The sequence below is a fragment of the Eurytemora carolleeae genome, unplaced genomic scaffold (genome assembly GCF_000591075.1).
Source record: "Eurytemora carolleeae unplaced genomic scaffold, Eaff_2.0 scaffold1280, whole genome shotgun sequence".
Taxonomy (NCBI): Eukaryota; Metazoa; Arthropoda; class Copepoda; order Calanoida; family Temoridae; genus Eurytemora; species Eurytemora carolleeae.
The window spans coordinates 9,710-35,015 of NW_019397368.1; the positions used below are offsets into that span (position 1 = coordinate 9,710).

Below are 25,306 nucleotides of genomic sequence, written 5' to 3' on the forward strand. Positions count from 1 at the left end.
ACTGACTGATGCCATATCCCAACAAGGATTTAGTTGGTTATAGACACGCCGACCGGTTGAAGTTTTTTAATGACAGAGACAGGCCCACCAGGATTTTGGTGAATATAGACACGCCCACTTAGACGAAGCTGGTTAATGACATGCCTGCTAGGATGAAGTTGGTTAAGGACATGCCCACCCGGATGAAGTTGGTTTATGACAGAGGCAGTCCCACCAGGATTTATTTGGTTTAGGACACACCTACCCGGATAAAGTTTGTTAATGACACGTCCACCAAGTAAAGTTGATTATAGCTACGTGTAACCGGATGAAGGTGTTTAATGACAGAGACAGGCCCACCGGGATTTAGGTGATTATAGACACGCCCAGCCGGATGAAATGGGTTAACTACAGAAGCAGGCCCACCAGGATTTAGTTGGTTTAAGACACGCCCACCCGGATAAGTTTGTTAATGACACACTCACCAAGTTGATTATATACACGCCCACTAGGATGAAGTTGGTGAATGACATGCCCACTGGGATCGAAATGGTTAATGACACGCTCATTAGGATAAAGTTGTTAATGACACGCCCACTAGGATGAAGTCGATAAATGACACGCCCGTTGGATAAAAATTGGTTAATGACAGGCCCACTAGAATTAAGTTGGTTTAGGGCGAAGTTCACTAATGACATTATTTTGATTAGTTGATTAATTGATAGATTAGATGATTGATTAACCCTTGTACAGTAATGAGAGAAGTGTGCAGTGTACAGTGTGCACTGATCAGACTGAAAATGTTATTTTTTTATTCAGATTGAAAAAATTCTTGAATTTACCAACAATAATTTTTTCAGAAATTAACTAAATGATGTAAGAAAATATGCCGAAGGAAAAAACACCTGCTTCTATTGGTAAAACAAATAAAAAGGAATTTTTTTATGTTTAAGGCTTAGTTTTTTTTAACTGCAGTGCTTAGGATCCGGATCTGTTGAATCCGCAAGATTTTGGCTTCCTGGATCCGGATCCGCAAAAATGTGCGGATTCACGGATCCGGATCTAAGGGGTAAAATATCTACCATAAACTGAAAAAAAAAAATCCTAAAACCGATCTGAACTTTTGGAAAATAAGAGATTATAAAAATTTCCTCATTTTTGAATGGTTGTATCAAGTTTTAGGATAAAAATAAGCGAAAAAAATAGAACAAAAAAGTTGAAAATTATCTTTTGATAAAAAAATTCAAACAATCTTTAAGAATTGACCTGGATCCGGATTCGGATTTGGATCTGGATCCATTTTTTTCCAGTGCGGATTCTGGATTCGGATCTGCATCAAAATTAAATGGATCCCAAGCACTGTTTTTTAAGCTTAAATTTTTTCTTATTTTTACTTTTGAATCATTTTAATTTGGGAGGAAAAGTTTAGTTTTGTAATTTAGCTCAGAAATTCAAGTTTTCTTGCAGATTGATTTTTATATTTTTCAGCCCGAGCTTTAACTTTGACGAGCTGCTGCCTTGTCTGTGGAGGAGCTTCTGCTGCGCATACGCACTATGGAGCCGTCTGCTGCTACTCTTGCAGGTAAGCTTCTCTTTTAAAGGGACTGTAGAAGTAATTTCAAATCGTCCTCTTTTTATAAAGTGACATAAACGATTTACAAAGTAACATTTTCTTTTTTTTAATTGATTCTGATACGTTCTGCAACTGAAATCCGAAAGCATTATGAAGCCACAATTTAAAATAATCAATTTTGAGTAATACAATGATTGGGATTGCATTCATTTTTGATAATTTAAAGCATTTAAGGTTACTGTTGTGCAATTAATTTTAAGCATTTAAGGTTACCGTTGTGCATGCCACTAATGTAAAGCATTAAAGTTTATCATTGTGCATGCCACTAATGTTAAGCATTTAAGGTTACCGTTGTGCATGCCACTAATTTTAAGCATTTAAGGTCACTGTTGTGCATGCCACTAATGTTAAGCATTTTAGGTTACCTTTGTGCAGGCCACCAATGTTAAGCATTTAAGGTTACTGTTGTGCATGCCGCTAATGTAAAGCATTTAAGGTTACCGTTGTGCATTCCACCAACATTAAGCATTTAAGGTTACTGCTGTGCATGCCACTAATGTTAAGAATTTAAGGTTACCGTTGTGCATGCCACTAATGTAAAGAATTTAAGGTTACCGTTGTGCATGCCACCAATGTTAAGCATTTAAGGTTACCGTTGTGCATTCAACCAACATAAAGCATTAAGGTTACTGTTGTGCATGCCACTAATGTAAAGAATTTAAAGTTACCGTTGTGCATGCCACTAATGTAAAGAATTTAAGGTTACCGTTGTGCATGCCACTAATGTAAAGCAATTAAGGTCACCGTTGTTCATGCCACTTATGTAAAGCATTTAAGGTTACCGTTGTGCATGCCACTAACATAAAGCATCTAAGGTTATCGTTGTGAATGCCACTAATGTTAAGCATTTAAGGTTACTGTTGTGCATGCCACTAACATAAAGCATTTAAGGTTACTGTTGTGCATGCCAGTAATGTAAAGAATTTAAGGTTACCGTTGTGCATGCGACTAACATAAAGCATTTAAAGTTACCGTTGTGCATGCCACTAATGTAAAGAATTTAAGGTTACCGTTGTGCATGCCACTAACAAAAATCATTTAAGGTTACTGTTGTGCTTGTCACTAACATAAAGCATTTAAGGTTACCGTTGTGCATGCCACTAATGATTTGAAATTATCTGAAGTCAGAACTATGTTGTTAATCTCTAAATTAACCAATCTGTTACATTATCAATATCTTATTATGTCTGAAGGCCGAATTAAAGTAATTTCTCTTGAATATCCTCACCCCAGTACGGATATTTAGCACAAAACTTCAGACCTCGGAAACATTTGTTGTCAAGGGCTTATTAAATTTTATTTGCGGTTTAAAATTGAATATTTTACACTGTTCCTTATCATCTAATTATGATAATCAAGATTCAAATATTACCGAGTTTTTGTAGATTTATATAAATTGTTTCTCACATTTCTACGCATGTCTATATGGAAGACGAGGATAAAGAGACTGTAATTGTACTTTCAAGAGACCTTCCATCCAAAGAAAGCAATGTCTGATTTACAACGGTACCATTGTTATGTCGGATCAAGTATAAAGTAGAAATCCGTGTTTTGTTTCTTTAAATTCTTGCGCATTTCTTGCTTTTAAAAGCAAAGGAAAAGGTAACAGAATTAAACACTTATCCAGTCAAGAAAACGACGGCATTTTACACATTTTTTATCATACTAAGGTCACAAGGGTATCGTTGTAAATCAGATATTGCAATGATTGGGTCGATCTTGAAATTCTGCCTACAGTCCCTTTAAACAGAGTTATTTTAGAGCTTTCTTCCGGCGTGGGATAACCCGCACCTACGCCTGTGTTCGTGGAGACTATGGCTGTCAGGTTAACAGCATTACAAGAACAAACTGTAAACGATGCAGATACGAGAGGTAAGGAATTATTATTATTATTATATTCAGGGGTTATTTTTTTTGTAAAAATCATTCCTTTCCTATTTCTGAAATAAAAAATTACTGAATTGTTGAAATGTGTTTCAATAGTTTGTAATGATTTGGGAACTCCTGCATTGTGGATGTCGGGATTATGTTTGATCTCGATATTTGGTTTCTCTACCAACAGATTAATTTAATCTTTATTTGATATCCAGTGAAGTGCCTAAAATTCAAACAATTAGAGTGCCGTATGTGGAAATCGAGCAGTCAATCATTTTAGGTCAACCAATGAGAACAGAGAAATTGCGGTTATTCAAAATTAATAGATCAAACAGATTCTTCGTAAAATTCAAAGTAATAGGCTACAAAATTCGAACTTTTTTGTCCAAAAATCAAACTTTTTCATCTAAATTTGATGTTAAAAATTTTTTGATTTATGAATTTCTTCAATTCCACGGGCAACGCCGGACATTTCAGCTAGTAATATTTAAAACTTCTTTAGATGTTTGGCTGTTGGGATGAAGCCTTCCCTGGTAGATGCTAGTGTCAAGAAGAAGGGAGATGCTGGAGACGATGAAGTTTTAACACAGGTAGGCCCAGAGCTTGGAATCCATGTACTTTTGATGCGATCACAATCCGGATCCAGGTCATGAACATTTATTATTAAGATTTACTGATTCGATAAATAAAGAGGAATCTTTAAATTATTTTTCTTCTTTTTTATCGCTTATTTTTGTTCTACGACTTAAAATATTCCGAAATATTTAACTTTTTTATTCAGATTTGGGTTTTGAGAGAAAAAGTTGATTTTGCAGTAGTTAATATTTTGTCCTGCATGGATCCGGATCCTTGGATTCGCATTTTTTTGCTGCTGCAGGATCCAACGGATCCCGTTAAATCCTGCAGATCCGTCATCAATCTCGAGTTAAAAAAAAAAAAAAATTTAACGCAGATTTTTTCCAGATTTTTGGAGTAAATAATTTATCCTTGGGGGAATGAATGAGATAAAGGGGGGGGGGGGTATTTTATAAAATAATTTAAATAAAAACCCCAGGGTGGATACTGGATTAATGGATATGTTATTTCAAGAATGGTTGATTCTTTAGTCCAATTAGAGGAAATGTTTGCTTAATTTCAAGTCACCCTTCATTTAAAGTGCGCCAAAATGTAAATCGTAATCTGAGCAAGCATGAGGAAGAAATGTCATCTTTAATCAGATCTCAGTTTAACGGATACCATTTGAGAATCGGACATTGCCACTCGTCGAATAAAGGGTCACTTTAACAAAACATTTACATATTTTTAATCTAATATACTGGATACGCCAGGGGTGCATATTTTTCATTTTAAACCCCCCCCAGGGGGATGAATTTTCAATATTCATTTTGTATGTTCAAGTTTTTACAAATTTTTTTTTTGCGGATAAAAACATTTTGTGGATTGATAATTTTTTTCTTTTTAAAAAATAAGACATCTTTTAAAAAAAATTGTAATAAGTTTCCTGGATCAACATTTTTGGTTTAATGAGATATTTTTAGACTTTTTAGCTAGACTTTTTCCGATTTCTTCCGTATAGATAGAATTATGATATTTTAAAAACTATTTTTTTTATAAAAGATAAAAACAAAATTTCACAAAAATTGTTTAAAAGTATTTCAGTATTCAAATATTTACCACTTTTGGATTCTTGTGGACCTGGGACACTCTCCGCCCCAGGGGGGGGGGGGGGCGGAGCTATTAAGATATAAAGAATGATTTTTTTTCAGTATCAGGTCCCCCTCGGTAGCAATGGAAAGATTGATAGCTCTCTTCTCCTCCAGGTAATAAAAGTAGACAGGAGGAGAAGTAAACCACAGGTTTTCCTTAGCTAATAATCTGTGTTTGTACTTTGCTGGTCTGTCTGTCCGTTTGTATCCAATAAACGTCAAAACTACTGCACACATCCGACACAACATTTCTCTGGGACCTCATATGACCCCATGGCCCAGGGAAGTTTTATGGATGCTCATAAGTACAAAAAGTATTTTAAAGACCTTTTAATCTTATATAATCTTTCGAAAATTATTCTGATTCTTCAAAACTTGCACAATATGTTTCAAAGCTAACATTAAAAATTGATAGAAAATTATACCCTGGTTTGAATACATATTAAAACCCTTTTTTTAGCAAATTTTTATTATTTATTTTGCTATAGATTCTTAGTTAATGCCGAAGCTGAGGCAAAATTGATTTAATTTTTGGATAAATAGTGGGACCAACAAACGAGTCGAATTTGAAGACAACTTTGAATTTTTTTGAGACAGAACAATCCAAAAACATGAAACATTTAATTTGTACAGTGTACTGGGCTGGCATCATTTTTTTGATTTTGACAAGGAAGGAAAAGTTCTTGGATCTTGACCCATTTCATTTAATAAGTTGATGTTCAAGCTACTGAAAAAATAACTGTCTACTTTTAAACAATATCAAATACATTTAAGATTGCATTTGGTCTTCCTCTTTCGGCAATTTAGTGTAGGTAACTTTCAGGGAAAAAAAAATCCTTTTTAAAAACATGAATTTTGAAATAGATATTTCAGGCATTGGAGGGAAGGAAGAAGGTTGTTCTTGAGCTTAGACCTGGAGAACAGGAAGGAGTTCAAGGTGATTTAAGTGATGATAGTGATGACAATGATGATAAAAATGATAAGGATATTAATGATGATAATGATGTTAATGGTGATAATGATGAAAATGATGATAATGATGATAATTATGATAATGATGATAATAATGATAATGTCGATAATGTCAATAATGTTAATAATGTCGATAATGATGGTAATGATGGTAATGATGGTAATGATGGTAATGATGATAATGATGAAAATGACATGATGATAATGATGATAATGACATATGATTATAATGATGACCATAATAATCATCATGATAAAAATGATTATCGATGATGATCATGATGACCAATTATGTTGACAACAATAACAAAAATGATATATTTAAGATGAGCTAGCTGAAATGGAAGAGACCGGTATTCATATATCGTCAGGCAGGGGGATATATTTTAATAAAAATCATAATTCATTATAAAAACATTACCCACCCCCCTTATATCAATAAAAACATTACCCCCCCCCCCTTGTGTCAATAAAAATTGTTCTCTACTGGATTACCCACAAAAGATGAAATTGTAATGACAACCAAAAACTCATTAATCTCACAATTTAAAGGTCTAATATTGTCTCCTGTCTAAAAGGGTCTGTAAGCTTAATTTAAGTGACCCTCAATGACCATCCATAGAAGGACATTTCATAGATAGGACATTATATAGACAATTCATAGAAATTTCATAGAGAAGATTTTCCGTAAACAGAGGAGATTTACATTATAAATTATATTTTTTTTATTTCACTGGCAACGCGGGTAAATGGCGGGAGTAACTATGAGTAACTTAAAAATAAAAACTTAAAACTTTAAACTTTTAAATAGACGGAAAGGTTTTCACAGATGAAAGAAGTTCTTAAAAAAACAAATTATAAAATTATAAAAAATCTCCTCTGTCCATGAAATGAAATGTCTCATCTATGAAATGTACTATCTATTAAATGTATTTCTATGAAATTTCTCTACGCTGATGCAAATCAAAAGTCGTCTTCACCCTTCTTTGAATTAATATATTTTTCGCTTAATCAATGTTTCCAAACATATCTCTGGCCTATAACTTTGATTACTTCTGGGGGTTCCATAATAAGGCTCTTACGAGAAATTTTTTATAATTAAAATTATTAAAATTATTAAAATTATTAAAATTATCAAAATTATCAAAATAATTAATATTATTAATATTATTATTATATCCCCCTGTCTGTAGGTGCCCAACCTGTGAGGCAACAGACCTATTATATTTTCCATCCTGGCAGCCAAACATTTGAACCTGTCACTATAGCTGAGTTCAGTGAGGCTCCTATAGTGGAGGAAGGTAGGAGAAATTGAAAGAAAAAAAATCTTAGGCTCTCAAAACCCAAAGCTGAACTGTTGAGAAAAAAGAGATTATAAAAAAAATTCCACAATTCTGATTGGTTTATTTAGTTTTAGCATAAAAATAACAAACAAAAAATTTGAAAATTCTTCTTAATCAGTAAATCTTAAAGAAATGTTCATGACCTGGATCCGGATCCATTTTTTACAGTGCGGATCCAGGATTCGGATCCGCGTGTGCAAATTAAATGGATCCTAATTACTGTTTGTCACATCACACTGTAAAAATAGTCTAAAAATAAATGAGATGGAGAAAGAATTATTTTGAACAATGAGCAATGAGCATTAATATATGGGGTTTGACATTTTTTCACACTTTAAGTGAGTAAAGTGAGTAAAGTGAATAAAGTGAGTGGCATGAACAGGTTATTGTGCTACCTCTTAAACTACACTCATTGGTTATTTATCTCCCATATGCTGGGATTAAGGCTAAATGGGAATTGGAGATGTGTTTTCATTTGTCATGCCGTAAAATGGCGCCAGCAAAAATAAAATTTCATAAATTTTCTGAAGAATTATTTTTTGTTTATTTGTGGGATTTTAATTAATTTTTTTCTTAGTCTAATTCGTCCTACGGTGGTTGGGGATTATAACATTATAATGAATACGACATGTTTATCTAAGTTTTAGTATTAACAAGCTCTTTTAGAATTACAAGTTCACAAGTAATTAAAGATAATCTTTTTTAATTGACAGCTTCTCGTTTCCTTGTTTTTGTGTATCCATGCTGATAAAAAGCTTGATTTAAATCAAAATTGAAATAGAAAGTCGTCTTCATTATATTGATATAATATCGCTTATCACCGTACTAAAATTGATTTTGCAGAAGAAAAAATTCTTTTTTCTTAAAATTGTTCAAATGTTTATGCTCCCAGTCCCTACAAATCTGAATGAAGCAATTATGAATTTAGTTTACAATTCATTAGAAATCGACCTTCCTTACTGTACAGAGTTTCTTTAACTGTTGATTTCCTAGTTGTAGAGTCTGAGGAGTACCAGAGTAGGCAAGAGGAGATTACAGGAGAACTTATCCAGGTAAATACAGCCGACAGTCTAAAATATCCCTGAAAGGAAGACGACTTTTAAACTCCGGTTGTGACTATAATTAGTCCAATAAACACTTAAATTTGAAAATCCTACCTCATTGATTTTTTACACTTTCATTTTAATAATTGCATTTTAAATCATTGGAGGTGGAACCTGACAGTAGCCTTGATAGATCTATAGCAGAACAGTCACAGGAAGAGGACATCAGGTTGGCTTAATTTTCAGAAGAAAAAAATTATTTAAATGTCTTAAATAAAATGTTTGATTATAACGTATTATTTGTTATTAATCGTAATCATCAAATTATTAAATTAACCAGAGGTGGGGGCTCGTGTATTGTGGGATCCACAATATGGTGGATATCATGAACATTGAACAATGCTTGATCTTGATCTTTTGTTAATGTTCAATAGGATTAAATGTTTACTTATTTCGTCAATTTTTCTTGAGAAACTCGCCCATCTAGGAATTAATGTCAGACTAACTGTTGAACTAAAAATCAAAATATCCTGGAAACTAAAGTTAAAATATGAAATAAGATAGGGAATATTTTCAAGCCATAGGCTAACGGGTTTCGTTTTGAAATGTCGGATGGGTCAATCTGCTGAACAATCCAGAGATGATTTCAAGGATGTTCGAGGATTGTAAGGTTTTAACTACAAATCAACTCCAAAGAAAATTTGCGCCAATTCGCAAACCTTGTCTTTTATTTAAATATTCTAGTGAAACGGGGTTAGAAGCGAGGCCAATATCTGAAGCCGATGATAAAACTAAGGCGGATAACCGTCAACGGAAGGCGGATGTCAAGAAGGCGAGGACTGAAGATGGGCAGATGGTTGAAAGGATTCCGAAGGCGGAGAAACGAAAGATTAAATTAGATAAAGATGATTCCAGATTAATAGGAGTAGAGGAGAGTAGTACTGAAGAGCTGAGGCGAATGGATGCACAGGAATCTATGATTGTTGGTGACGACGAACGGATTGTTGGAGATGAAGAACGTATTGCTCCTGAAGCAGCAACAGGACAGCAGGAGGAGGTGGCGGAAGTTCCAAGAATTGCTCCCGGTGTCCAATTTGATTCAAGAAATGAGGATCACAGGGTGAGTTCGATTTTCGGGAGCCAGGGGTTTATATTTTCTCTAAAAATCATCCCCTCCCCCTTATGAATTTTTTTAAGAAGTTCCATGATTGGTTTTGAGGAGAAGGTGTCTGATTCACAACAATATCCTGTAGCTTGATTGTAATAGCAATAAGTTTAACAGTAAACTAAAATAGAAAATTATCTAAGTTTCAATTAGTTAATCAAAGACTAACTCCAATCAGGTTTCCTGAGACATAGGTTTAAAAGATACTACAGTGAATTGGATATGCCGCTTAATAAAGGCAAGATCAATTTTAGATTTTATCTATTAATTGTTTTTAATTTTGTTTAGATTATTCATGAATATCTTCGGCTGCAGCAGGAACGTAACTCCACCAATCCTAGGCATAGGTAATTCATTTTTATCTATTCATTTATTCTTTTATTCATTTATTCGTTTATTCGTTTATTTTTTTATTCGTTTATTCGTTTATTCATTTATTTGTTTATTTGATTATTTGTTTATTTGATTATTCGATTATTCGATTATTCGATTATTCGATTATTCGATTATTCGATTATTCGATTATTCGATTGTTCGTTTGTTTATTCGTTTATCCGTTTATCCAGTTTCCGTTTATCCGTTTATTTTTTATTGGTTTTCGTTTATCCGTTTCTTCCGTTTCTTCGATTTATTCGGTTTCGATTTCTGTTCATTTATTTAGTAAGAATATTTATTATTTAGTATAGAGGAGGTGGAAGATATTTCAACGATGCATCAATTTGCTCAAGATGTAAGACTCAAAAATGATTTTTATTAATTCTTAATTATTATTTTAAATTTTTAAAATAATTCTATTCTTTTATTCTGGGAAACCTATTAAACCTATTACATATATTTTTACTACAGGGTGACCCACTCAGGATGAGACTGTAAAGACGATCTAGTGACGATCCCAGGGTTAAATTAAAGTGTCGTGAATAGGAGGAAATAAACTGAATAATTTCCGCACAGTTGTGTCTTAGTCTCATTCTTTGTGGGTAACTCTTTATGTTTTTTATTTTTTTTCGTTCACTGATTTTTCTCTCGCCTTTTTTAAAATAAATATTAGATTTTTATTTTTGATACTTAACATTAATGGAATTTTTTTTTATTACTTATAAAAGTAAGATTTTTTTGAGCTTTCCAATTCTTAGTTTGAACATCATACAGCCGAAGGGATTCATGGTCTTCAACCGGTCGCCGGTCATCAACCGGTCGTACTCGAGGAGGGTCAACGGTTGATTATGGAAAACGGTCAGCGGCTGGTAGTTGAGAACGGTCAGATTATTGTTGAAAACGACGAGATTAACGAACCTTTGCAGGTAAAGTAACTTTAATACGATATTTTAACGGGAGGTTATCTAGGGTATTCCCAAGCTCGTTAATCAATATCAGCATTTTTTTTTATATTTTTACACCTCTCCCCTCTTACCCTCCCCTATCCCTAACACCAGAATGCTTTTTGCTTTATTGTCTTTTTTTGTTGCCTTATTTTGACTGGCATGATACAAATTGCCTCGGGGGACGAAGTTTATTGTATTACGCTACGAAACTGACCTTATTTAATGCCATATTTAAAAAAAAACGAGATAATTTGTCGAATAAATGTTTTATTGATCATTTCCGAGCTAACTAATGAGGAATTATAAATATTTGGCGTGCTATAATTCAAATTTAGACCTCTTAAATGACCGTCCATTGAAAGACCGGCATGCCCATTTTCCAACGGTATCCTTAAACCTCAGTATTCTGAAACCTCGGTATTCTTGGATGATTTCTTATTGCGGCTTTATGCAGCAAAGACAGTGAACGTAATATACGTAATTCAACATTTCTTATGATTCAAAAACGACAATATCTTCTTCGCTACTGATGAGATAATGGTTTAATTGGTGCCATTGTGAATCGGGCATGACACTCTTTAAGTGTATTGTTCAGGAGGTTCCCGAGAGGAAGATAGATATAGAAAAACTGGTTGATCTATGTTTTGAAGAAGAGTTTAGAAGAAAGGTGATTATTTAACTAATCCTTTTCATTTGATAATTGATAAATCGAATTTGATTTCGAGTTTCCCAGGACATTAAAGTTTCAAAAATGTTTGGCCCTTTCGGGAAGGATAGGATAGATATTAATCTACTCCTAACCCTTTATTATTGGAAAATATTTGATATGGGAGACATGATGGTTTGTCTGTCTGAGTGTCTGTTTGTTTGTTTGTCTATTTGTATCCAATAAACGTCAAAACGGCTGAACCAATTGGGCCCAAATTTTGTGTGGGATCTCACATGATAGCAGGAAAGAACTGGGTAAGCTCAGAGTTACAAAAATGTGTTTTCAACATTCTTAATTTTTTATTTTTAAAATCCACGAAAAAAAATTGTAAATTCGTAAAAAAAATTATTTTTGTTTTATATTACAGAAAAAAATGGTGATGAATAAAAGTAACAATTAATAGTTAAAACAGAAATGTGGTGCTTCGATAGCCTAGTAACAATAGATATTAGTAAACCCTGCATTCGTCAATTGTCATACACCTTATTTTAGCTCTTGAATTTAAAATTCTGACTCAATTTTATTTCTTAAATGCTGTAGGAGACTGAGATTTTTTCAACCCAACGCGGTGAGGAGATTACTGAAACAATCGAAATTGTCGAGCCACAGTTTTACAGCTCCGAGCCCCACCGCCAACTGTATCATGCGCGGCAACAAGTCCAAGAACTGCCTCGTCACATTAAACCTCAGGTGCTAGGAAGCAAGGATAGACCTAGATATATTCGTCCTTCGTCCAACCACATCCCCTCAATTCACATTCGTTCGATGGTAGCGGAACCTCGTCCCAGCTCCGTTCAAGACTCATCTCTCCGTCACCATTATAGTCCCAGTCAAAGGTAGTAAATTCGTCTTTTATTTATGTATGTTATATAAAACATGTCCTGAACTCTACCGGATTTTCAGGGGTGTAGATTATTTCAAAGATCAATTCCTTCCCAGTTGAAAATATTTTTTCTCAAGATGATCTACAGGGTTTAGGAATAGTGAAAAAATAAAAGAATTTCTGGGAGAAAGTTACAAAAGGATGAGAAAACTTGCATTTTTTATAATTATAAATAGCATTAAAACTCAATGTCACCCCCAGGGCTGTGGTCTTTAGTTCCGGATCCTCATCACTTTATCCTTGGATCCGGATCCTCAAAACTAGCCTGGCTTGAGAAATGACAAACGTTTTGGAAATTTTACTTGATAAATAAATATGCTTTTCATAAATTATTTACCAGAGGGAAAGATTTTATATGAGCTGAGATTGGATCAATTCATTACAGACGGATGATCAAAACAAAATGGATCATAAGAAGTGGATTTTTTCAAGGGTTAGCTATCGGTTAAAGGAAAAATAAAACATGCTTGTTGGATGTGAATTGTTTTATCTCTAAGAAGTTCTAACTTTTATAACACTCCCTTTAATGCTTGGGAGGAGAAATAATAATAATTTTTTGGGGTTAAATATAAATTATCTTAGTTTGGAGTAAATATCAAAAACAACGTCTTTCATGTTTCAGGGGATAGTAGTTCCAAAACTAGCACTTGGCCTATTTCTAACACTGAGTGTTAGAAATGGGCCAAATCTGCAAAGTTATCTTTTCGTGAGTATATCTTTAAATCCAAGACGAGTAGAACAAAATTACACCGTATACTTATAAAAAATGGGTAAAACTATATATTGAAGCAATAAATGTCAACATTAATTTAATAATAAGGTGTGAGAATTAGTTTTTGATGATTCTTGATTGCATTTTCGAACATTTCCCTATTTTGAAACAATTACCGGATTTCAGCTCATATCACGTTTTCTGAACATATCCGGGTTTTGAGACAATTACCGGAATCAATGTCAATGCATTTACGCACTTACGTAACAAAATAATATTTTTTGAAACATTAACAAAAAATAAAAGCAAACTTTTTTTTATAATCTAAAAATCATTAAAGCATTGAGAAATCAAAATATTAGTATCGTTGGTTCTTACAATATAGATTTAACTAAAAATGCTGGAAACTGTTTGCTTAAAATGCTTGAAAATAAATCATCGATATTCTGTATTTTAACAGATAAAATGTGAAACTTAGATTCTAGAAATAATTTAGAAGTTCTTCATAATATAATTTTTGTTTTCTGTGATTTATTTTGTAAGTTATGAACGTGAAATTTGTTTTGAATCATGGATTATACTTAAAAACGGTATAGTAGGTTTGTCTCGAAAACGCGACAATGTTTCAAATTCAAATGGAAAACCTGACATTTTCTTGTAAAAAGAACTCTTATTATAATTTTGATTTAAAAAGATTTAAATTGGGAATTGTTGTCCAATCGTCTTGTTAAATAAAATTTTGGTTATAGTTTTTACTATCGACTTTTACTCTGGATGTAGGACGGGAATCCAAACACCCAGTCTTTCAATGTGTACCCGTTTCTAACACTCAGTGTTAGAAATGGGCCAAGTGTTAGTTTTGGAATTAATGTCCATTGTGTTTAAGGTTTATTTCTGCTGCTCCCTGGTCCGCTATCTGTAAGAAACCTCGTCTCAGTCCTTCCTCTCCTACCCAACATTGCCCTACTCCGTCCTCTTCTACACAACCCCGTCCTACTGTACCCTCTCTTCCAGCTCAACATTGTCCTACTTTAGCCCCTGCTCCTACTCAATCTATGCCTACTTTAGCATCTACTTCTATTCAACCGTCAGCTAGCAACCAAAGGCCTTCCGTTCTCCTAGAAAATCATTCATCTGGAAGTTCAGGGCTTCGTACTGCGATTTCAGTGTCGGGAGTTTCAGGGCTCATGAATCAACGACGACCTTCACTGGTTCCTATATCCAGTCCCAACCATATTGTTCCAGAGTCACAAAATATAAAAATATCTATCAATACCGGTTCAGTGCTCCTTAATACTCGTCCTGAATCTTCAAAATCCGCGAATGAAATCAGCATTTCTACCAAAAATATTATTTCCCCTCTGAACGCGGTGATGGCAGCCGTTCATGGTGAAGAAAATGTGAAAACATCTGCCACTGGCAGAAGTATTGTAACCAAAGAATCTGTTGTACCTCTAAACCAAGGCAATTTGAATTAAAATATAGAAGTTATTTTTGCATGTATAAAGCAAATTTATTTTTAATAAAGATCTCGAAAGTATCATGAGTCTAAAATGCACTTATTTCAGATCTTTTTAACGAGAAATATTACATTTAAATTTGATCAAATCAATTTCACAACATTTATTTCAAAATTTCAACAGTTTCTGTCATCGTGAGCAAGTCTCCTTCCCTACCGCCGTTCCCTGCCGCTAGTCTGAAGAAACGATCCAGGTCGCAGGAACGAGAAAAAACCTCAACAGAGTTAAGAAAGCGTCAAAGGCTTAGTAATCCAATCATTCAAGTAAACAAATTTAAGGTAGAATTATGCTTATATCAGGGGTGTATATTTTCTTTAAAAATCATGCCACTTCTGGAAATAATTTTTTCCCATATGTTGTCCATGATAGGGCGGAGAAAGTTTTTTTTTACGTTGAAATGCATGGGGAATACAAATGAAGAAGGGAAAATATTTGATATTTTAGGTAAAATGTATTAGAAGAATTAGTAGGCTTGCCCTTTAATCTCTACTTATAAAAAATCACTTCCCCGATAGGATTGATTGATTATTTATTGAATCATTGATTGATCATTAATTAGCTAATTGAATCATTAATTCCTTCATTTTTTCATTGGTCCTATGATCCGTAGATTAATTTACTGATTAGTGAACTGACTAGTTAATTGATTGTCCCGTTGACTGACTTGTTGGTTGGTTGGTTGGTTGGTTGGTTGGTTGGTTGGTTGGTTGATTGATTGATTGATTGATTGGTTGATTGATTGATCTTATTTTCAGATTCCCTACTTGGGCTTTACATTGGAGGAAGATTTCATGATTGCTGAAATTTATGAAGGGAACAGACGATCCTTAACTCTAAAATCAATGAATTCAGTCTTAACTCGCAAGGGATAGCCCCCTTTTTGAAAAAGCATATATTAGCCCATTTTTGGAGATTTAGAACTCAACTAAACCTATTTCATTTCTCGCAGGGTCAGAACATTCAAAGTATTTGGTTCAGTCATTGTATGAAACCACCACCAATGAGTGTCCACCAAAAACCGAATATCAATAGAGGTTTACCCGAAATTACGTTTACAGTCCTACATAACACTGAAAGATTGTCTGGTTATGGTAGGATGCAAGTTTTTCCTATCAGCTTGCTACAAACGACTACTGGAGTCTCAGCCTGTCCTGGGGACAAAGGTAGATTAGATTAATTTTACTTATCCAATTACTGCATAATCGGTTCTATTTCATCTAATCTAAACAATTGTTTCATCTATCTTGAAAACATTTAACAAATTAACTATAGTTCCAGGGTGTTTCATAGAAGTAGCACTGTATTGTATTATACATTTTTTTTATTTTAATTTTTTACATTTTTGGGTTTTCTCAGAATAATGATCTGTTAGGTTCCATAGTAGTAACCCTATTGTGTAGGAATTCCCATAGTTACACAGCTCAGGAGAAAATGTTGACAATATTTATTTAGCTTTCTAGCGTTCTAGAATGAATATATGAGTATTTTCATTCTTTAACGCTCAGCAGACCGTGTAAGAATGGAAAATTGTGACACGGTCAGGGGGGAAAGAATGTATATTCTTGCACGCTCCGAGCATTACAGAATGTTTATTCTTGCACACTCCGAGCATTACAGAATGTTTATTCTTGCACGCTCCGAGCATTACAGAATGTTTATTCTTACACCCTCTGAGGATTAAAGAATGTATATTCTTGCACGCTCCGAGCATTACAGACTGTATACTCTGACACGCTCTGAGGATTAAAGAGTGTATATTTTTACGCTTAGAGAACTATAGAATGGAAATTATTATACTTCATGGGGTGAAGAAAAAAAGCTTTTTAATAAAATATCTACCCCCTTTATCTTTTTTTAGTTTTTGCGTGATATGGTGGTACCTAGAGGCTGTAAAGTTGTTTATGATGAACATGCTTACCATCACCTAAGAGAATCATTTAAAGCAACTTGTAAGTATTTATTTCTTGAATTTTTTAAATTAAGGTTAACGAACTGCATGATGTAGGTTAACCAACAATTACGATTTTACTAAATATTATTTTTCAATCAAAAATGTGCTTCAGATCTCTAAAAGGCGGTTCTTGGGACGCGGATTCGCTTCATTTTAGCTTTCTGGATCTTCAAGTAAATGAGGATCCAGGGGGCAACATATCAACCATAATCTGCAATAATAACTTCTCAAAATAAAGATTCTAAAAGTTGACTAATAAGTTCTGCATAAAAAAGTCTAAAATGAAACGGAAAAAAATGAAAAGTTTCCTAGAAAAATTCGGATCCCCGTCATAAGGGAATGGATCCTGAGCATCTTGGTTTTCTTGACATTTAGGCCTCCTTCAATGGGTCATCCTTAATCGTATTCTAGGACGAACCCCAAATATTTGTTCAAACGTTAGTTCATTTGTTATGACAACTATTCAATAACTAGATTTTGGGATGAGTAGTATTCTGTTCCCATCAAGCATAGGAAAACTCTCAAATGGATTTCTCGCAAACGTGTTCAAGTACTCTTATCCTGCCCTTGAGTAAGTATAAATTACGATTGATCTGTAAGTCGGCCATTTTAAATCATTTTGGCGGATTTTTAATTTCGAATTGGCACATTTTCAAAAAAAATTCCAGTAATTTCCGTTTAAGAAACTAAGGAAAATTGAAGACTTAAATAGCAGAGTCTAAAACTAAAGAATGCTCGAAATTTAAGTTATAGCTTAAAAGTTGTGTAGAATAATGAGTTTCTTCTTTGATATTAAACTTTCTTAATATAACCCTGAATGGAAATTTGAATTTCCCGGGAAAAATCTGAACAAATCAGAGAAAAGGATTTACGGAGAGATATTACGCAACCATCGCTCATCAGCTGTTTTTAAATTTTAAATTATGTATACATATCCGAACGAACATATTTGCAGTTAAAACTGTTTTTTGGGTTTACATACAAAAATTAATTAATTAATTAAATCAAGGTTTTTACTTTTAAATATAACTTAAAGTTGAATGCCCCTTTCTCAGCTGAGTGATGATTTATTGATAAGACAATTATGGAAAATGTTGGATTTCAAGACTTCAACCCTGGGTTTAAATTCTAACTCGTCAATTTTGGCAAGTTAAATATTTAAACCTTGGGTTAAAATTTAGGTTTAAATAAAGTCAGAAGGGGCAATTAAGCTGAAACTGAAAACTTAATTCGGAACTTTTCATCTTTAGTTTTAGACTCTGAGGCCGAATATGTAAAGCCGCGGCTCAAATATGGGTTGTTCCACTTTAAATCGTATTCAATGTTTCAAGATTTAAGCTTGCGCTCAATTAAAACCGGTTTTAGCGGATTTGAGATGCGGCTTAAATTCTTTAAATTCGGCCTCAGTTCAGATAAAAGGTAAACACATCATCACTTTTAGCCGACTACATATCTGTACACGACGAATACACAAAGGTTTTAAGGGTAACTGTTGTTAATCGGACATTCCCCTCTTTGAATAGAGTGTCCCTTGAAATTAAGCTTACAGTCCCTTTAATTTGTATTTTCTAGAGCCCTGGAGTATGGAATTTATTTCTCGTATTCCGACTGTGGCAACCTTCTAGAGCAAGAATCCAAAACATGTCTTCTCAACTCAGACATAGGTCGGTTATTACCAAGGTTGTTTGTATAAAAAGGTTAAATACTCTGGATGCGCTCCAATATAGGTAAATGCCGTCTTTCTTGCAATTGGCATTCTAAATCTTGATAGGACGCGTCACATGATACCTAGCTAACAATCATCACGTTCAACAAATATTAATTGTGCCAACAGCAGTGTCAAGAGCTTACATTTTTTAGTTCTAGGGGGCTCAGCACCCCTTGGGGCCTAAAAACCACCTAAAATTCAAAGATTGCACTGGTCTAGGGGGAGCTTAGCCCCACCCCTGACTACGCCTCTGAGTGACGTATTATGAGGATTTAGTGTCCATTGCTTTAAAGGTAGTCTTCAACTACATTGTAGAACATTCAGAGTATCTTATCTTATTATACATTCTTGGTTGTTACAGATAATCTACTGTCAAACCCTTAAAACTGTGGAATAGGAAGACGACTGTTAAGTTATGAATTTGTATAGTCCTATGAACATGAAGCTTTTGATTCTCAAGCTATTAATAAAATTTTTTCCTTTATAACAACTTATATAATAAAGACAAAATTATAAGTATCGCCTTCATATTCAACCGTTTAATAGGTCCCATTAAAGTTTTGAGATTTTTATTAAGTTTTCAGTAGTATATTTTGCAGGGCTGTATATTTTTCAGAATTCGGATGGGGAAATAATAAATATTTGATTTAAAAAGCAACTTTTGTGATACTTTTTCCCTAAAAAGTTGTTGATTTTCTCCCAAAAATCATTTATTTTCCCCAATTCAGCAAATAAGACCAAAATGATTTTAAAAAGGGCGGGGGGGGGGAGAGGGTGAAGAAAAATGTTTCGATTTTTTCTTCTTTTTTGGTTTTGTTAGGCGAAGGGGTACAGGAAGGACTATAAATTCATTCCTGTATTTATTGTCTAAATAAACTTGTGAACCTCTAAACCGATTTGTCTCAAACTTTCGATTTGGGAACTCAGTAGAACCAGGGTCATTTTCTCAGGCTGGGTTAAAAAAATTCTAAGTTAATGGTACTCTAAGCGTAATTTGAAGTGACTCTCCATGCAAAGATGCCAATGCCCGATTCACAACGATACTCTTGAAACTTTTATCTGGTCAAAAACGTTCCCACTTGATCTTGACAAAGCTTTTCAGGGTACTCATGTGAATCCGACATTGCCCTCTTGAAATTACGCTCACAGTCCCTTTAAGTTGGTTGACTTTTAAAGGGAAAACTTTAGGCAAAGCTGGGTTTCCAATCTAGTCCTACATAAAGATTTATTTTACAGAAAAGATTATCTGTGATTCTGTACCTGAGTTTCGTGATGCTGAATCTAAATCAATGCAAGACTTTGATATCTTAACCAGCCCTTGGTGCAGTAAACAAGAAGACGAGGAGTTCTTTATTAACACTATTACACAAATAGGACAGGTTAGTTTTAATTCTACACAGATAGGACAGGTTAGGGTCAATACAATACAGTTAGGACAGGTTAGTTTTATACTATACAGATAGGACAGATTAGTTCTATACTAAACAGATAGGACAGGTTAGTTTTAATATTATACAGATAGGACAGGTTAGTTTTAATATTATACAGATAGGACAGGCTAGTTTTAATATTATACAGATAGGATAGGTTAGTTTTAATATTGTACAGATTAGACAAGTTAGTTCTAATATTATTTCAGATAGGACAGGTTAGTTTTAATATTATTTCAGATAGGAAAGGTTAGTTTTAATACTATGCAGATAGGACAGGTTAGTTTTATATTACACAGATAGGACAGCTTAGGACAGCTTTATTATTATACAGATAGGACAACTTTATTATTATACAGATAGTACAGATTTAATATTATACAAATAGGACAGCTTTAATATTATACAGATAGTACAGCTTTAATATTATATAGATTGGACAGCTTTATTATTATACAGAAAGGACAGCTTTATTATAATACAGAATGGACAGCTTTAATATTATACAAATAGGACAGCTTTAATATTATACAGATAGTACAGCTTTAATATTATACAGATTGGACAGCTTTATTATTATACAGATTGGACAGCTTTATTATTATACAGATTGGACAGCTTTAATATTATTCATATGGACAGAACAGCTTTGCTAATTAGAATTCTAATTTAAACAATTTTTGAAAATTTTATCATAATTTTTTCTTAGATCTAAACAAATGACTGTGTTTAATTTAATTTGATACAGTTGATTATTATTTTAACTGGAATTTAATTTGGCTAGATCTTGTTTTTTTTAGGTTAGGTTTTGATTTATCATGTTATTTGATAGGTTTAGATGAGAATATTACTAACAGTAAATACATATAAACAAATTAAATAGTGTTGGATTTATTAACAAATCCTTTTTTAGATTTTGAAGAATGATCAGAAACTGCGTTGCCTCGTGTTCTTGCTGATAGCTGTCAGTCAGACACAGGTCAATCAATTAATCTATGTAATAAAGCTCTTCCTTCATATATATATGATGTGATATGTCTAAGTATATATTCCTGAGTATGGATGGATATGTCTTAACTGTCTTTATATATATGCCTAAGAATGGATGTATGATATGTCTAACTGTCCAGGATTTATGCCTGAGTGTGGATGTGGACATGTCTAACAGTCTAATATATATATATTTGTATATGTCTGAGCAAGTATGTATGATATGTCTAGCTGTATGTGTATTTGGGTGGATACGTTTTGAGAATCGTTTTTTATAATTAAATAACGACAACAAAAAATGTAACAAAATTCTACTGTAAACTAGTAAGTTTTTTAGGAACAGGTTAAGAAAATTAAAATTAACGGTTATCATAGAAAATCACTAATCTTATTCAATTATTAGTTTCTATAATCTCTCCTTATTCAATATTCAATAAGATTTGCTGCAGATTTTCTAGAATTTTTATTGAAAAGACAACATTTGAATAATTTGAAGATTTTGTAGAAATCTGCGAACAAATCAATAAAAAGTAAAAAATTCAATATAATGATGAAAACGAAATAATTGATTCTAACATTGATTTATTGCCAAATTTCTATTGAGAAATATGTTTCAAAACCTAAACATCTAATTAGTTTACTATAGAATTTTAACTATATTTTTTTCGTCGTTAGTTAATAATTAAAAAAAAACGATTCTCAAAACGTACTCACCCAAATTGATGATTTTGAACGTCGATTTTGCGCTAAAACTCAGTAATTATAGATCTTAAGCGTTTTATCTGTCTCAAATGAATCTTAAAAAATTTCTCTACAATACTGCAATCTCAGTTCAACCACCATACATTGCCTTCACTCCCTTTAAAATAACCCTAGAAATTTTATTAATATTGGTTATTACTAGACACTGACATTCATCAGCATTCATATAGTATAGATATATAAAAAATACAAATATATATATTTATACGAATGTCTTGTATTATTATGTAGATTTGCTGAAAAGTATGAAAAAAAAAATAGAATTATCTGTTAATTTAAAGATCGCTGCGAAATTCGTTGACGGTACTAATAATTCGTTGCAGGAATCTCCGCTGGCGAAGAATAAGAATATTCGAACCCTCAATACCAGTCTAGCTCAGCTACTCTATAGGTAACATGGTCTACTTGACAGCTGAGAGGAAAACAATCATCAAATTTAATTTTTGAATTTTGAAATTAGAGATTTTCCCGCAGTTTACTCTCAAATTCATTTAGATTATATGAATTACAGGAAGACCATTACATTTTTGTTGAATATGAAGACGACATTAAATCAATCGTGTTTCAAGGGTAATGTTACATCGCCTTCTTCTGACCTACTAACTTTTCGACCTACTGCAATATCGTACCTACGCTAGCTGTTTATTTTTGTATAATTTGAGGGTTAAGTTATTTTAAGACAATTTCTGGGCAGAGCGCTGCGGCTAGGACAGGCTAGGGTGCCGAGCGCCAAGGCTAGGACAGGCTGTCTATTTATCTGTCTGTTTATCTATATATCTATCTGTCTCTTTATCAGATCTGAGAACATCCTCTCAAATTTCTTCCGTTTATCTGTAAATTTTTTCATTTTTAGCTTTATATTAACTTTCTTTTAATTGAGTGTGCAACCCCTGTACTACCTCCCACCACGCTAATTTTAATTATATTAGATCCTAAATCCACACGCCACTCTTTCTAATTATAACTTAATCGTTTGTTTGTTAAATGGCCTAAATCACACCGATCTAAACAGTTTTAAAAATTAGAATCAACGCTCTTCAGTTCTCTATTTCTCTTTTTCTCTGGTTCTCTGGTTCTCTAGTTCTCTGGTTCTCTGGTTCTCTAGTTCTCTAACTCTCTAGCTCTCTATTTCTCTAACTCTCTAGCTCTCTAGTTCTCTAGTTTAATAGTAATGTTTAAGTTTTATAACTGAGAAATTGTTGAATAATATTTTCAAAAATGGTTTTATTTTTCTTAAATTGTAGGGATTTTTTTCGAAAATTGTACTGATTGTATGGATTTTTAAGAAAATGTGCGGATTTTTCAAAAAATGTACGGATTTTTTCAAAAAAAAAACGTACGGATTGTACGGTTTTTTCTCGAAAATTGTACGGATTGTACGGATTTTTTCGAAAATTGTACGGATTGTAAGGATTTTTTTCTGAAAATGTACGGATTTTTTGCTGAAAATGTACGGATTTTTTCAAAAAAGTTTTGGCCACCCTGCGTTTGACCCTGGGTCGTTTCACCCTAGGTCGTTTGACCCTATGTCGATGAACCTTAAATTCTTCCTATTCCACAAGTTTTTGCCGTATATATTCAAATACACCTAAACCATTTAAAACCTTTCTCTGATAAAAAATGTGGAAGATATATCCCTTTAGGTCACTAGTGACATGTATAGGTATACAGTCCCTTTATCATAGGTATATAAATCTTCGTCTTATTATTAACTTGAAAAGTGTTTACTTCTGACGATACCATTTATTTTTTAAAGAAAATCAATTTTCCAAGAAAAATTATGAACATGCATTCTTGATCTATATAAGTTTTCTAGGGTTATAAATCCCGACTTTCCTCTGAGAAACCGAGAGTCACGTGATATTTCTTCTACAGTCTCTAACTATTAATGACTATGTTTAGATATCTGCAGAAAGAAGAAGCGAGGTCACCGAGTACATCATCTCAATCATTCACGGACAAGTTCACAATCATTCTCTCACTGATCAGTAAACTACATACGTAAGAATAATTAGATTTAGTCTTGGGTTTTTATTCCGGTTTTCATCTTGTTTTTGAATTTCGATGGGTTCTACAAAATTCTGAAAAGTTACAATATTGTGTCTCAAAAAAGTATGCTTTTATTACTTATAAAATATTGCGCTAATTTTGATTTTATACACATGTGTCCAACAAATTTACAATTTTTATTCTTTTCTCGGTTAATGCTATTATGTCAGCCTAACCTAGTTTTTGTTAAAGGTGTGGAGATATTTTTATGAATCGGCGAATCAAAACCCTGCCTGACCTTGCACCTGGGCTGACACAAGATAGTTTAGCGCTCACTCAAAATAGTTCAGTGTTGACGGAAGATGGATTAGCGCTGACACAAGATACTTCAGTGCTGACACAAGATACGTCAGTGCTGACACAACATACGTCAGTGCTGACACAAGATACTTAATTGCTGACGCAACATACGTCAGTGCTGAAACAAACTACTTAATTGCTGACGCAAGATTGATTAGCGCTGACACAAGATACTTCAGTGATGACACAAGATACGTCAGTGGTGACACAAGATACGTCAGTGCTGACACAAGATACGTCAGTGCTGACACAAGATACTTCAGTGCTGATACAAGATACTTCAGTGCTGACACAAGATACTTCAGCGCTGACACAAGATACTTCAGTGCTGACACAAGATACTTAGCTCTAACACAAGATTTCAGTGATAACACAAGATAAGTTCAGTGATGATACAAGATACTTCAGCGCTGACACAAGATACTTCAGCGCTGACACAAGATACTTAGCTCTAACACAAGATACTTCAGTGATAGCACAAGATAAGTTCAGTGATGATACAAGATACTTCAGCGCTGACACAAGATACTTCAGCGCTGACACAAGATACTCAGCTCTAACACAAGATACTTCAGTGATAACACAAGATAAGTTCAGTGATGATACAAGATACTTCAGTGCTAACACTTAATACTCTTGCGCCGGCCTCTACAATCCCGCACTGAAGGACGTTAATTAAATCACCGTTATTGGTAGATCAATTTGAAACAGATTTAATAGCTCGATGTTAATTATTTTAACTCTTATAATCAAATAGATCAACCATTATCTAATGATAAGTTCGTCCAAGTCTGTGAAATGAAATTTCAACTGGGGAAATATTAATTTTTTCATCATTCATTTTTTTATGTTCAGGTCTACTATTACCTTTTTTCATCCAAGTATTTTTATTTATTTTTTCAGTTTCTCTGCCGGTTTGGTAATATTTTTTATTTCATTTTTCCCCCTGTTTTGGTTTGATCAAATTCAGTGTTGTATTGATCAACTTATGGAATTTGTGTTTTCTCTTAATGTCGATATATGTATAAATGAATCCAGCCTAATATTATGGAAATATAAATTTACAGTGTTTTATTGTAAATATGTTCCTCATCTCAATATAGAAGTATTACGTTAAGTCAAGAAATAAAGAAATATATAGATATTTTCTGATTTCATACGAGTGAGTGACGCCCGTTTTTCAACTATTTTTAATTTTAATAATCAGTAGTAACCGCTATCAACTTGGCACCGTTAACAATTTTCCGACCCTAC

At 33.4% G+C, this 25,306-nt stretch overlaps 1 protein-coding gene across 1 annotated transcript; it reads left to right on the forward strand.

Annotated features, from left to right (window-relative positions):
* Positions 1–837: 837 nt before the first annotated feature.
* On the forward strand, positions 838–24,363 carry LOC111713793 (uncharacterized). Its single transcript, XM_023488731.1, has 28 exons — positions 838–896; positions 1,468–1,561; positions 3,374–3,484; positions 3,990–4,077; positions 5,254–5,307; positions 6,067–6,130; positions 6,492–6,536; positions 7,359–7,466; positions 8,502–8,560; positions 8,719–8,780; positions 9,296–9,671; positions 10,005–10,063; positions 10,398–10,446; positions 10,850–11,017; positions 11,634–11,705; positions 12,288–12,583; positions 14,229–14,806; positions 14,986–15,140; positions 15,618–15,675; positions 15,958–16,025; positions 16,721–16,811; positions 17,288–17,384; positions 18,386–18,477; positions 19,758–19,900; positions 20,865–20,930; positions 22,027–22,094; positions 23,606–23,704; positions 23,945–24,363. Exons 1-28 carry the CDS (start codon positions 866–868, stop codon positions 24,144–24,146), a joined length of 3,453 nt encoding a protein of 1,150 aa, XP_023344499.1. The 5' UTR covers positions 838–865; the 3' UTR covers positions 24,147–24,363.
* The last annotated feature ends 943 nt before the right edge of the window (positions 24,364–25,306 follow it).